The sequence below is a fragment of the Leucoraja erinacea genome, chromosome 13 (assembly GCF_028641065.1).
Source record: "Leucoraja erinacea ecotype New England chromosome 13, Leri_hhj_1, whole genome shotgun sequence".
Taxonomy (NCBI): domain Eukaryota; kingdom Metazoa; phylum Chordata; class Chondrichthyes; order Rajiformes; family Rajidae; genus Leucoraja; species Leucoraja erinaceus.
Window position 1 is genome coordinate 46,343,391 of NC_073389.1, and position 14,622 is coordinate 46,358,012.

The 14,622-nt window shown below is 45.7% G+C and overlaps 1 protein-coding gene across 1 annotated transcript in view; it reads left to right on the plus strand.

Moving 5' to 3' along the window:
- Nucleotides 1-14,622, plus strand: part of LOC129702994 (cell adhesion molecule DSCAM) — a 207,478-nt gene that overhangs the window by 63,395 nt on the left and 129,461 nt on the right. The window contains exon 8 of the mRNA XM_055645130.1: nt 12,999-13,198. Within this exon, the coding sequence (XP_055501105.1) occupies nt 12,999-13,198 (200 nt within the window). The remainder of the gene's footprint in view (nt 1-12,998; nt 13,199-14,622) is intronic.

A 14,622-nucleotide genomic window follows, 5' to 3' on the forward strand; every position in this document is an offset into this window, starting at 1 on the left:
TCCGTTGCAGCTGAACCCATTTTTTAAAATTAATAAATAGAATAAACATAAATAGCAGATTAATATTAATGTCTAAATGGCCTTCAAAATAGAATCTCGGAGCAATACCAGTAGGAGTAAATTGATTAACTGCATTTTGCTTCACAGGTGTTTGGAAGAACCCTTTGCAACACCAACCTATTGTAAAACAATTCAAATTGCGATGTTTTATGGTGTATCCTCAACTAATGACCTCCTGCTCATTAGTTGTACTCATTAAGACATAGATTAACTGAGATAATTAATATTAAAGTCGTACAATTATAGAGAGCAGAGAAAGGCTCACTATATCCATGCCAACCACTGAGTATCATCTATGGTAATTCAAATGTTATATCTCGATATTTAATAAAATATTGTGAGGATATCTACCTCTATTAGGAACATAGTACAGCACAGGAACAGGCCCTTCAGCCCTATTCCTTGTATATCTATGTGCCTATCCAAAAGCCTCTCAAATGCCACCATTATATATATTTGCCTCCAACACTTGGCAGTGCATTCCAGGCACCCACCAAACTCTGTATAAAGGAAGTTAACAACTGAATGGTTCAACAGTTCAATGGCACTTTGGTGTCACGTGTACCCAGGTACAGAGTTTAGTTTAGAGATACAGCACGGAAACAGGCCCTTCGGCCCATCGAATCCCCGACGACCAACAATCACCCCGTACGCTAGTTTTATCCTACACCCTAGGCACTATTCACAGAAGCCAATTCCACCTACAGCCCTACACGTTTTTGGAATGTGGAGGAAACGGGAGCACCCGTGTGTGTGAAACAGGGATTACATGCAAACTCCGTACAGACAGCATCCATAGACAGGATCGAACCAGGGTCTTTGGCAATATAAGGCAGCTACTCTACCGCAGTGCCACTATTCAGTGAAATTCCTTTATGCCGACAGTTCAGTAAAAATCTGACTAAACACGGGCACAATCACACTCGAGCACAAGAGTGTAAGAATAGTAAATGACACTGATCCGGAACCCTTATGTACCCTTCAGGTTCAACGTTGTTCAAAACGGTGGAGTCTTAACTTAGTTTAATTTAGCCTGCAGATACAGCGTGGAAACAGGCCCTTCGGCCCACCGAGTCCACACCGCCCAGCCATCCCTGCACATTAACACTATCCTGCACACAATTAATGCTTTTCCCAAGCCAATTAACCTACAAACCTGTACACCTTTGTAGGGTGGGATGAAATCAGTGTTCCCGGAGAAAACCCACGCAGCTCACGGGGAGAACGTGCAAACTCCGTACAGACAGTATCCGTAGTTTGGATCGAACCCGGGTCTCTGGCGCTGCAAGCGCTGTAAGGCAGCAACTCTGCCGCTGTGCCAGTGTGCCGCCATAAAGGCCCTTTGTCCTATTTTCACAGCAAGCCAATCTATAGTTAGGCTCCGTGAAATTTGCAATGTTGCATTGTTATTCAATTATAGATGTGTTTAGGCTCCTCGGGAGTGGGGGGGGGGGAGGTAAATAGCTACAAATAAAGGCAGAGCAGTATTAACATCAGCTGGGTGACCATAGCACTGTAGTACTGTCACACATTTCACTGGAAGGCACTCCAATAAAGGCATTGGTTTCCAGCTGGCAAAGAAAAGGATCTCTGTTGTGAAGAGAAGTAAATTATATATAGAATAAACATCATTCAGAGAATAACAGAGCTGAAAAAGAGTGTTGAGACCTTTGAGTAATTGAAGCCTTGCTCATACCAAAAACATGAGAGTGAAGTTGGCTGTTTATTTTTGATACAAAGGTAGAAATTTAACTGTTTGTAAAATTATAAGAACTAACTTACTTATTACAGCACGGAAGTAGGCCATTCAGCCCGTTTAGTCTGCGCTACCACCTGGCAGAGCCATTTAAATAATCCCAACTCCCTTCTCCTTTTTAACCTAGTAAAAGATATTCTTTTACAGAGTTAGTGACATCTTGGGGACCAGACAGACAGAGAGACCTGTGTCTGAAACACTTCAGACTCTTTGACTTTGGAGCTTTAGTGCGGAAACAGGCCATTCGCCCCACTGAGTCTGTGCCAACCAGCAATTGCCTCGTACATTCATTCTATCCTACACACTAGGAACAATTTACAATTCAGGGAAGACAATTAACCTAAAAACCTGTATGTCTTTGGAGTGTGGGAGGAAACCGGAGCACCCCCGGAGAAAACCCAAGCAGATCACAGGGATAACGTACAAACTCCGCACAGACAGCACCCGTAGTCAGAATTGAACCAGGGTCTTTGGCGCTGTGAGGCAGCGACTCTACCACCGCACCACATCATATCTGCTTCCCCCACCTACCTGGCAGTCCATTCCAGCCACTCCCAGTAAAATAAACCCACGTGGTCAATCTCCTTTGGTCTTTTGCCTAAAAATCTATGCCCTCTACTATTTGACAGTTCCATAATTTGTGCTTTACTAAGCTGGTCCTTTGAGGGCACAATTAGATTTGATATTATTCCATGCATTAAATTGGCAGCAAAAATAAGAGTAAAAATTAGCCATTGAACACAGATTTGTGAAATTGATTGGTAATTTTTTTGGAATGGAGTGTAGTCAGGAGTAAAGACTAAGGGACAAGGGACATAGCACAGTAAGCACCCAAGGACAAGCCCCTTGCTCCTCAATGTCATGTTCCGAACATGATGCCGAAACCAATCCTTATCTGCCTCATTGTGGTGAACTTTCACTGGGCCTCCTCTTTTGCTTCTTCCTTGACGAGGGACAGATGCATTCCTGCTAGAGCTCTATATCATTGCAGCAAGGGTCAGTCTAAAGCTTTAGAAGGCGGCACAGCGGTAGAGTTGCTGCTAGAGACCCTGGTTCGATCCTGACTATGAGTGCTGTCTATACGGAGTTTGTACGTTTTCCCCGAGACCACGTGGATTTTTCTCCGGGCACTCCGGCTTCCTCTCACCTTCCAAAGACGTTTGGGTTTGTAAGTTAGTTGGCTTCTGCAAATTGCCGCTAGCGTATGGGTGAGCGCTGGTCAGTGTGGACTCAACGGGCCAAAGGGCCTGTTTCCACGCTGTAACTCTAAACCAAACAAAGCACTGGGGGCAATGAAGCTGTCCACAGACACATTGGTCCACAATATCTGTGGTGTCAAGACCATCTATTTCGAGCGTAGAGCAGGGCAGCAAATTGCCCACTGCCATTAAACGCATTGTTAGCTTGACAGCAAAATTTGGACCATAATTTGCTCCAAGCAACCTGGATAATAATCCCCTCCTTTCACAGTGAGAGACTATTAGTTATTTCGTTCTTCATTAGGGTGACTTCCACTGGCTGAAGTGCACCAGGGATTGCTGTGGAGAGGGGTGCTAGGGGTTTGGTTTAAATTGGCTTTGTGCACTGTGCATAAGTGCGTTGTTTGCATGGAACAGATTTATGATTTCATTACACACGTCAACAAAAGGTAATCTTCTCTGATGTGATTCTCAGTGAAGCGCTGATGGTTTAAATATGGCTGGGGATGTTGCGTGCCGTGGGTTATCTCTGTTCAGTCATAAGGATGGAAGAGACACCTCTGCTCGCAGCGCTGTCACAAGGGGGACACGCACACGTTTTACAATCCGAGTGGTTTGGACAATATTCATAACAGTAGAGGGGAAATGCAACGTTGTAGTAATTGCGAAAATATAACTGAGGAGAATCAAGGGGTGGTGGGGGGGGGGGAGGTTGTTTATCATGATTATTAGCATCCTGCTTGGCAAATTGCTTCGTTTATTACAAAGGTCTATTTGCACTCATCTTCCCTCCTTGTTGTAGAGCATCAGGGATAAGGATTACTCAGGATGCTGTTGCTCCAACCTCTCTCCTGTGCACTCCAGTAAATCCTGATTACATGTAAGCCCATCATCATGGCACTTAGTACCTGCTTTACCTTGCACTGAACTGTGAATGTTTCGATTGTAATCATGTATTGTCTTTCCGCTGACTGGTTAGAAGGCAGCAAAAGCTCTCCATTGTACCTCGGTGCAGGTGACAATACACTGAACTAAACTGAACACGATGGGCCTGGCAGCATCTCTGGAGAACATGGACAGGCACGATTTTGGGTCAGGACCCTTCTACACAGTAGGAAGAATGTGCTAACAATGCCACTGCACCAGTGCATTCACTTGTGTAGGAAGGAACTGCAGATGCTTGTTTTCACTGACACATAGACACAAAATGCTGGAGTAACTCAGCGGGTCAATAGACAATAGCCAATAGACAATAGGTGCAGGGGTAGGCCATTCGGCCCTTCGAGCCAGCACCGCCATTCAATGTGATCATGGCTGATCATCCCCAATCAGTACCCTGTTCCTGCCTTCTCCCCATTTGCCCTGACACCGCTATCATTAAGAGCCCTATCTAGCTCTCTCTTGAAAGTATCCAGTGAACCAGCCTCCACCACCCCCTGAGGCAGAGAATTCCATAGACTCAGAACTCTCTGTGAGAAAAAGTGTCTCCTCGTCTCCGTTCTAAATGGCTTACTCCTTATTCTTAAACTGTGGCCCCTGGTTTTGGACTCCCCCAACATCGGGAACATGTTTCCTACCTCTAGCGTGTCCAAACCCTTAACAATCTTATATGTTTCAATAAGATATCCTCTCATCCTTCTAAGCTCCAGAGTGTACAAGCCCAGCCACTCCATTCTCAGGCAGCATCTCTGGGTAGAAGGAATGGGTGATGTTTCGGGTCAAGAAACTTCTTCACCTGTTGGCATAGGCAACCAACGATCACTATCCTACACACTATCCTACACACTAGGGCAAATTTATAATTTTTTATCAAGGCCAATTAACCTACAAACCTGTACATCTTTGGAGTATGGAAGGAAACCGGAGCACCTGGAGAAAGTCCAGGCAGTCACGGGGCAAATGTACAAACTCTGTACAGACAGCACCTATAGTCAGGATCGAACCCGGGTCTCTGGCGCCGCAAGGGAGCAATTCTACCGCTGCGCCACAGTGCCACGCCTAAATCTAAATCTTAATTTCAACCTGAATCCTCGCTTTTCTAAACTCCAGCATATCCGAGCCTATCAAGTAAGACACTTGTCCGTTGCATAGAATAGTACAGCAAAGGAATAGCCCTTCGGTACATCATGTCCTGGCTGATATGATGCTGATCTACACTAATCTTACATAGCGCGCACATTGTCCATTTTCCTCTATTACTTAAGATAGACACAAAAAGCTGGAGTAACCAAGCGGGACAGGCAGCATCTCTGGAGGGATGTAATGGGTGACGTTTCAGGTCGAGACCCTCTTCAGACTGGTTAGGGATAAGGAAAACGAGAGATATAGACGATGATGTAGAGAGAGAAAGAAAAATGAATGAAAGATATGCAAAAAATGTAACAATGATAAAGGAAGCAGGCCACTATTAGCTGTTTGTTGGGTGAAAACGAGAAGCTAGTGCAACTTGGGTGGGGGGGGATAGAGAGAGAAGGAATGCTGGGGCTACTTGAAGTGAGAGAAATCAATATTCATTCCTTAGGGCTGTAAGCTGCCCAAGCAAAATATGAGATGCTGTTCCTCCAATTTGCGTTTAGCCTCACTCTGACAATGGAGGAGACCTAGGACAGAAAGGTCTGTGTAGGAATGGGAAGGAGAATTAAAGTGTATAGCAACCGGGAGATCAGGTAGGCTTAGGCGGGCTAGGCGAAGGCGTTCAGCTAAACGATCGCCAATGTTTGCGCTTGGTCTCGCCGATGTATAAGAGTCCACATCTACATGAACAACTATTACCTCTATTAACTGACTGATGTCTGTCTGCCTAAATGGCAGATCGGAAACCTCTGATCTGTTTTCAAAGCATGTCCATTCTTGCTTAACTACCATATGATACGATGCGATGCAATACGATAGAACATTATTTATCCCAGGAAGGAGGATCTGCCAACAGTCATAAAACACAAAATACATGAAACATGAAATTAAAGTGACGAGTGGAAAGGATTGGGGATGTATAGACAGTCTGAAGAAGGGTCTCGACCCGAAACGTCACCCGTTCCTTCTCCCCAGAGATGCTGCCTGTCCCGCTGAGTTACTCGAGCTTTTTGCGTCTGTCTTAACTAAGGGTACATTTGGGCGTAGCGGCAGGGACCTGGAGTCAATCCTGATTTTGAATGTTGTGTGGAGTTTCTACATTCTCGAAGTCTGTCACCATGTGGTTTCCACTCACATCCCATAGGTGGGCTGGTGTGTTGGTTGGTTGGAATCAGTAAATTGCCCCAAGTGTGTAGGTAATGGTGGAATCCAGGTAGGGGATCATGAGAATATGGGGGAAAATATGGGAGTAATGAAGGATTAGCGTAAACGTGTGCATGATGGTCGGCACAGACTCGATGGGCCAAAGGGCCTTTTTCCGTGCTGTATGTATCTATGACTATAAGAAGACCAATACAGTACAGGATATTCCAGATGCGCTCTTACCAAAGCCTTATATAATAGAAACACAACATCCCTACTTTTGTATTTAATTCCCCCAGCAAATAAAAAGGATAACATTTTGATCATTTAAATTTGACTTGACATGTAAGCACACATCCGTTTGTTTCATGCAAGACTCTAAATAAATCTCGAAGCATTGCAAGCAGGAAAATCTCTCTGTTTAATGCTCAAATATGCCAAAGATTAATCTGTTACTCCGTTTCATCTTGTTCACAGACCATGCTCGGAACAAGCAGCGAGATTTATGCACATAGATTTTGAATGCAAGACACTCTAGCAGAGAATCCACACTGTTTTTTGACAAATTTGGTGCATTTTAATATTAACGTGGGAAATATATCAGCCGGTAGATCTAATGTGTCAGCCATTAAAATAATAGTTTTAGCAACAAACATACTAAAGGCTGATTTACCTGTAAGATGAGCAGCATTGTAATAAGGTGGCATCGCTCAGATACCCACCAACTTCCTTACATTGAATAGCTAATGTTGCGGTTTCACTGAAGGTTCCTTTGAAATGGGAAAACCAAGGACACTCTAGCAGAGGTCTATTGTTCAGATTAGTTTATTGTTATGTATACCGAGGTACAGTGAAAAGCTTTTTTGCGTGCTATCCAGTCGGCGGAAAGACAATACATGATTGCAATCGAGCCATTTACAGTGTATAGATACATGATAAGGGAATAATGTTTAGTGCAAGGTAAAGCCAGTGAAGTCTGATCAAGGATAGTCCGAGGGTCACCATTGAGGTAGATGGTAGTTCAGCATTGCTCTCTGGTTGTGGTGGGATGATTCAGTTGCCTGATAACAGCTGGGAAGAAACAGTCACCAAATCTGTGTCTTTTCACACTTGGATTTTGGATTTTCAAACTCCGATTTTGGAGCATTGTTGGACAATCATCTTCAATTCTCATGCAGATGTTTCTCAGGACTTGCATCTCCTAGAGTTTCAGGGTCACACAGCATGAAAACAAGCCCTTCCGTCCACTGAATCGACGTCAAGAATTCATTACCTGTTCACACTCGTTCCATGTTATCCCACTTTCTCATCCACTCCCATTTTGTCTGCAGGGAGAGGGGAGGAGAGGGAGTGGCCAAGGTGCGACCTGTCCTTGATTATGTTGCTGGCCTTGCCGAGGCAGTGTGAGATATAAATGGAGTCAATGGAAGGGAGGTTAGTTTGTTGAGAGAGTGCTACGCTGCTGCAGGCACTGACTTTTGGACATGGGCGGAAATCCCGAGGGGGACAAGGGGGACATGTCCCCCCCCCCATGATTTGAGAAGTGGGAGACAATCCCCTCCATTTTTTGTAATCCGGATTTTGAAATTAGGTGAAATAAAAATCTATTAAAAATCTCTGCTTTCCGTGACACAGTGGGGGCGGTCAGTAGGAAATGGGGGGGGGACATGATGATTCAGCATGATGATTGGAGGAGGGAGGTGTTGGTCAGAGGCAGAAGTAGGGGGGTGGGACTGAGGATAGAGCGCAGTGATTGGAGGAGGGAGACATTTTGGTGGAGCAAAGATCATAGAGCGGAGCTTGAATCGGCCTGTTCAAGGGGCCTTTCATCGCCCTGCGTGGCTTCAAATCGGCCGCGGGATCTTTCACCGCCCTGCGGTCAAATTGCTGCCTCGAGGCGATCGAGGATCCCAATGTTGAAGGGACAGAAGTTTTAAACCGCGCCGAACAATGAAAGGCCCTCGATCGGGCCGATTGAAGCCCCACGATTCAGGGTGGACGAAGTTGCTGTTGCTGGAGTTCGGATTCGGTCACCAACCAGGTCAGCTCCCGATGTCAGGTCAGCTACCGTCCACAGGGCCCACGACAGAAGCTTCGCACGCGTGTGTGTGCACGTGCGGTCACCAAGAAATTGCGTCCTCCCCATGTTTTGATAGCGATTTCCTCCCCTGCTTTCAGATGTATCCCATGGTGGTGAAAGGTTATTTGTACTATTTAGTTAAGTTTAGTTTAGTTTAGAGATACAGCGCCAGAACAGGCCATTCAGCCCACTGAGTCTGTGCCGACCAGCAATCAGCGTGGAGTTTGCACGTTCTCCATGTGACCATTTCCTCTGGTTAACATAGAAACATAAGCATAGAAAATAGCTGCAGGAGTAGGGCATTCAGTCCTTTGAGCCAACTTCATATCATCACGGATGATCATCCAAAATCAGTACCCCGTTCCGGCTTTCTTCCTCTATCTCTTGACTCCGTTAGCCCTTAGAGCTATATCTAACTCTCTCTTGAAAACATCCAGTGAATTGGCCTCCACTGCCTTCTGTGGCAGAGAATTCCACAGATTCACAACTCTCTATGTGAAAACGTTTTTCCTCAACTCAGTCCTAAATGGCCTACCCCTTATTCTTAAACAGTCACCCCTGGTTCTGGACTCCCCCGACATCGGGAACATTTTTCCTGCATCTAGCCTGTCCAATACTTTAAGAATTTTATGTGTTTCTATAAGAAACATATAACATAACCAATTGCTCCAGTTTCCCCTTCCAAAGATGTGCAGGTTGGTTGGTTAATTGGCCACCGTTTGTTGACCCTGAGTACGTAGTGAATACTAGACTTCGTGGGGAGTTGGTGGGAAAATAAATGTGGAAGGAATTTTAAAAAAGGAGAGTGCAAATGGAGGGTTGATGGTTGGCACAGATTTAATGGGCTGAAGGGCCTCTTTCCATGCTGTCTGACTGTGCTGAATGCTCCCAGTCTTTCGAGGAGCCACATGACAATGTTGGATAACCCCGTCAAGGTATTTTGGAGACAACCTCTGCCATAATGTTGGACACTAATGCAATATAAGAACATGTGCAGGATAGTGTTTTTGAGATACAGATGCAGAGATGAATGTGGCCGCTTCTATAGAGAAATAAAAGTTCTATGGGAAAGGGCGGCATAGTGGTGCAGAGGTAGAGTTGCTGCCTTACAGCGTCAGAGACCCAGTTTCGAGCCTGACTCTGGGTGCTGTCTGTACGGAGTTTGTATGTTCTGCCCTTAACCTGCGTGGGTTTTCTCCAGGTCCTCTGAATTTAAGTTAGGTGTTGCTCTTAGGGCTAAAGGAATTAAGGGATATGGGGAGAAAGCAGGAACGGGGTACTGATTTTGGATGATCAGCCATGATCATATTGAATGGCGGTGCTGTCTCGAAGGGCCGAATGGCCTACTCCTGCACCTATTTTCTATATTTCTAACTTTTCCTCCCACACTCCGAAGACGTACATGTTTGTGGACTTGATAAATTTGTAAATTGTCCCATGTGGTTTAACTGATTGCAGTCTGGACTGTCAAAATTAGGAGCATTCCACCCAAAAAGATGGTATAAAGTCATGGAGTCATAGACCATGGAAACTGGCCCTTCAGCCCAACTCATCCATGCTAACCAAGCAATTTGAATTTGCGCCATAGTCAGCACAGAGATTGTGGGCTGAAGGATCCAGTTCCTGTGCTGCAGGGCATATCCATTCCTTAAAGTGAAACAGAGGAGATGATATCTGTGTAGGAAAGAGCTGCAGATGCTGGTTTACGCCAAAGATAGACACAAAAATCCGGAGAAACTCAGCAGGTCGGGCAGCATCTCTAAGGAAAAGGAATAGGTGATGTTTCGGGGTCGAAACCTCCTCTTCAGACTGAGAGTCAAAGGGGAGAGGGAGAGGAGATATATGAAAAGGTACATAGACCAAATGAAGGAAAGGTATGCGAAAAGACAAATCAAAGCCAGCAGAAATGGACAAAGAAAGGTGGAGCCCACAATGGTTCGTTGTTGGCTGTGGAGGTGATAACGCGTGATACAAACAGTGAAAGTCAGCAAGACGACAGTGGAAATAACACGACATCTAGGGATGGGAGGGGATGGAGAGAGGGTTACAGAAGCCAAGGATTACTTGAAGTTGGAGAAATCAATGTTCATGCCGCTGGGTTGTAAGCTGCCCAAGCTAAATATGAGGTGCTGTTCCTCCAATTTGCAATTGGCCTGTGCCCACCTGGGATTTAAATGCAAACAGAGTGAGGAGTGGTGGGGCCATCATGATGGTGGAGAGGGAGAAGGGGCTTCAGCAAGGTTTAGAGATACAGCGCGGAAACAGGCCCTTCGGCTCACGATCAGCTATGCCAGCACATTAACTCTACCCTACACACACTAGGGACAATTCTACATTTACATCAAGCCCATTAATTTACAAAACTGTACGAAGTTTGTACTTTCTCTCCGTGACCTGCGTGGGTTTTCTCCGGGTGCTCCGGTTTCCTCCCACTCTCTGAAGATGTACAGAACTGTCTTTGGAGTGCGGGAGGAAACCGAAGATCCGGGAGAAAACTCACGCAGGTCGTAGTTTGACCAAGGGCAATAGACACGGCATCTCTCGTTGGCCAATCTGTCGCAGGGTGACTGCGAAGCTGAGAAGACTGAGAGATAAGATGAGTCCGGGAGGTAAAACCTCGGCAAAAACTGCAAGCAGTGACGCCTTGCACAGATTTCGAGAAACAGACAAGCAAAACAGCAAGATATTTTTACAGCGTTGAGATTTAAAAAAAAATCTTCCTTGCAGCCTGGACAATGACAACCAGAGTAAACTAACAAGCTGTCAAAGCCCTTACTGCATGCTTCAAGTTTGGAGCTGCAATTTTGTTCAATGCTCCTCCAATGACAAACTCAATGACAGAACAGTGGTAACCATCAGAGTCTCTTATTTCTCCCTCATTATTCTCTGGGACACGCCGGCAAATGCAGAGGCACAAAGTGGCTGGCAACACGATTACATGACAGCATTTGACATGCAGGAAAGTTCGACTCTTCAGCCCAGCGCCTTGGCAGTGCCTCTGCTTCGTCTGTGTTTCCACTGTAGACTTTAGCGATACAGCGCGGAAACAGGGTCTTCGGCTCACTGGGTCCGCGCTGACCAGCGATTACCTCGTACAATAGACAATAGACAATTGGTGCAGGAGTAGGCCATTCGGCCCTTCGAGCCAGCACCATGATCCATTCAATGTGATCTTGGCTGATCATCCCCAATCAGTACCCCGTTCTTGCCTTCTCCCCATATCCCCTGACTCCGCTATTTTTAAGAGCCCTATCTAGCTCTCTCTTGAAAGCATCCAGAGAACCAGCCTCCACTGCCCTCAGAGGCAGAGAATTCCACACTCACCACTCTCTATGAGAAAAAGTGTTTCCTCGTGTCCGTTCTAAATGGCTTACTCCTTATTCTTAAACTGTGGCCCCTGGTTCTGGACTCCCCCAACATCGGGAATATGTTTCCTCTCATCCAAGCCCTTCTAAATTTAAAAATGAGTGTACAAGCCCAGCTGCTCCATTCTATCAGCATATGACAGTCCCGCCATCCCGGGATTTAATCTTGTAAACCTACGCTGCACTCCCTCAATAGCAAGAATGTCCTTCCTCAAACTAGGGGACCAAAACTGCAACACTATACTCCAGGTGTGGTCTCACTAGGGCTCTGTACAACTGCAGAATGACCTCTTTGCTCCCATATTTGAGGTACACTAGCACTATCCTACACACCAGGGACATATTACAATTTACAGAAGCCATGATTGAATGGCGGAGTGCGCTATCCTGGGACAGGATAATTTACAATTACACCAGGGACAATTTACAATTTTCTACTGAAACCAATTCACCAACAAACCTGCACGTCTTTAGAGTGTGGGAGGAAACCGGAGCACCCGGGGAAAACCCACGTGGTCACAGGGAGAATGTACAAACTAGGTAGAGACAGCACCCGTAGTCAGGATCGAACCTGGGCCTCTGTTGCGCCACCGTGCTGCGCTTATGGAACAGAGGGAACAGATATTGAAGAGGAAGCCGGAGCTTAAGACGCCATTAAGAATTTCATAGTACGTGTTAAAGAGAAGTCGCAAATTCTAATAACATTCTCCCAGCCAGAACTTCACAAATAAAAAGAATGCTAACACGTTTTTTTCCCCTTTGATGGATTTTGCAGAATATTTGTTGGTCTCAATGGGTCAAACAGCACAGAAATAGTCCCTTTGGCCCAACTTCCTTGCCCATCTATGCTCGTCCCTGTCCAAATGTCTTTTAAATGTTATAGCAGCTGCCTCAATCACTTCCTTTGGCAGGTTCTTCCATATTCTCACCAGCCTCTTTGAGAAAAAGCTGCCCTTCAAATTTCTAGTCATTCTCTCCCCTCTCACCTTACACTTATTCCCTATAATTCCTGATTCTCCGGCGCTGGGAAAAAGACCAGATGCATTCACTCTATTTAGGGCTCATGATTTTATACACCTCTATAGGATGAGTCCTCAGTCTCCCACATTCCAAGGAATAAAGTCCCTGCCTGCCCAACCTCTCCTCATAATTCAATCATGCCTGATCTCTGCCACCGAATCCCATTTTCCTGCCTTCTCCCTGTAACCCTTGACACCTGTTCTAATCAAGATTCATTTGCATCCTCCAAGGAAGAATCCAATTTATCTCGGCCTGCTCTCCCAACTCGGACTGACCAATGTGCCTGCTTTTTGTCTCTGCAGTACCGGCCATGATCACGTCTTATCCAAACACCACTCTGGCGACCCAGGGCCAGAAGAAAGAGGTCAGCTGCACCGCTCACGGGGAGAAGCCCATCATTGTCCGCTGGGAGAAGGAAGACACCATCATTGATCCCGAGAGGATGTTCCGTTACATCGTGTCCACCAAGGAGATTGGAGACGAGGTGGTTTCCACACTACAGGTACTGACTGCGACATTCCCACAGAAAGGCTTGTTATATTAACAGCACCCTCTCATGGTTGAACACACACACTACTGCAGATGCTGCTTTAAGCCGAAGATAGGCACAACATGCTGGAGCAACTCCACGGGTCAGGCAGCACCTCTGGAGGGAAGGAATGGGTGATCTTTTTCGGGTCGAGACCTTTCTTCAGACCCACCCTGGTCTCCCAAGAAGTGGTTCGACCAAAAACGTCACCCATTCCTTCTCTCCAGAAGTGCTGCCTGTCCTGCTGAGTTACTCCAGCATTTTGTGTCCATCTTCGACATACGCTAACTACTGCTAATTGTTCAATTTCCTCCTCGTAACCCCTTGCGCAACATGCTTTGCAATGATCTGGAAAATATCACAATATGGCGACAAGGGTGGAATAATTCAATACTGTGTCGTCCCAGAAGCAAATGTAAAGCATTGCCGGCGAAGAAAAGACCTTACCTGTCAAGAAGGGTCTCGACCCGAAACATCACAGTGTGTACAGTTTTGGTCTCCTAATTTGAGGAAGGACATCCTTGTGATGGAGGCAGTGCAGCGTAGGTTCGCAAGATTGATCCCTGGGATGGCAGGACTGTCATATGAGGAAAGATTGAAAAGGCTAGGCTTGTATTCACTGGAGTTTAGAAGGATGAGGGGGACATCTTATAGAAACATATAAAATGATAAAAGGACTGGACAAGCTAGATGCAGGAAAAATGTTCCCAATGTTGGGCGATTCCAGATCCAGTGGCCACAGTCTTAGAATAAAGGGGAGGCCATTTAAGACTGAGGTGAGAAAAAAAAATTTCACCCAGTGAGTTGTGAATTTGTGGAATTCCCTGCCACAGTGCGCAGTAGAGGCCAAATCGCTGGATGGATTTAAGAGAGAGTTAGATAGAGCTCTAGTGGAATCAAGGGATATGGGGAGAAGGCAGGCACGGGTTATTCATTGGGGACGATCAGCCATGATCGCAATGAATGGTGGTGCTGGCTCGAAGGGCTGAATGGCCTCCTCCTGCACCTATTTTCTATGTTTCTATCACCTATTCCTTTTTTCCAGAGATGCTGTCTGACCCGCTGAGCTACTCCAGCTTTTTGTGTCTACCTTCGGTTTAAACCAGCTTCTGCTGTTCCTTTCTACACATAAAGCATGGATTATTGTACAGTCTGGCACATGTAAAGTACACACTAATATATAGGTTAGAACGTACACATTCATACACATACAACTTAAAATGCACATTCTGGTTAGAATACATGATGGTCTGTGGAAGACGTTTAAATCCAGTAGCCATGCCTATCACATGCAGGAATATTAGTCCATCAAACCCATTTGAACCATCCTGGTTATTCCTCCTTCTCCCCGTTCCCGTGGGGTTAACGTACAGAGGCTTGAAAGCTCGCACCACCAG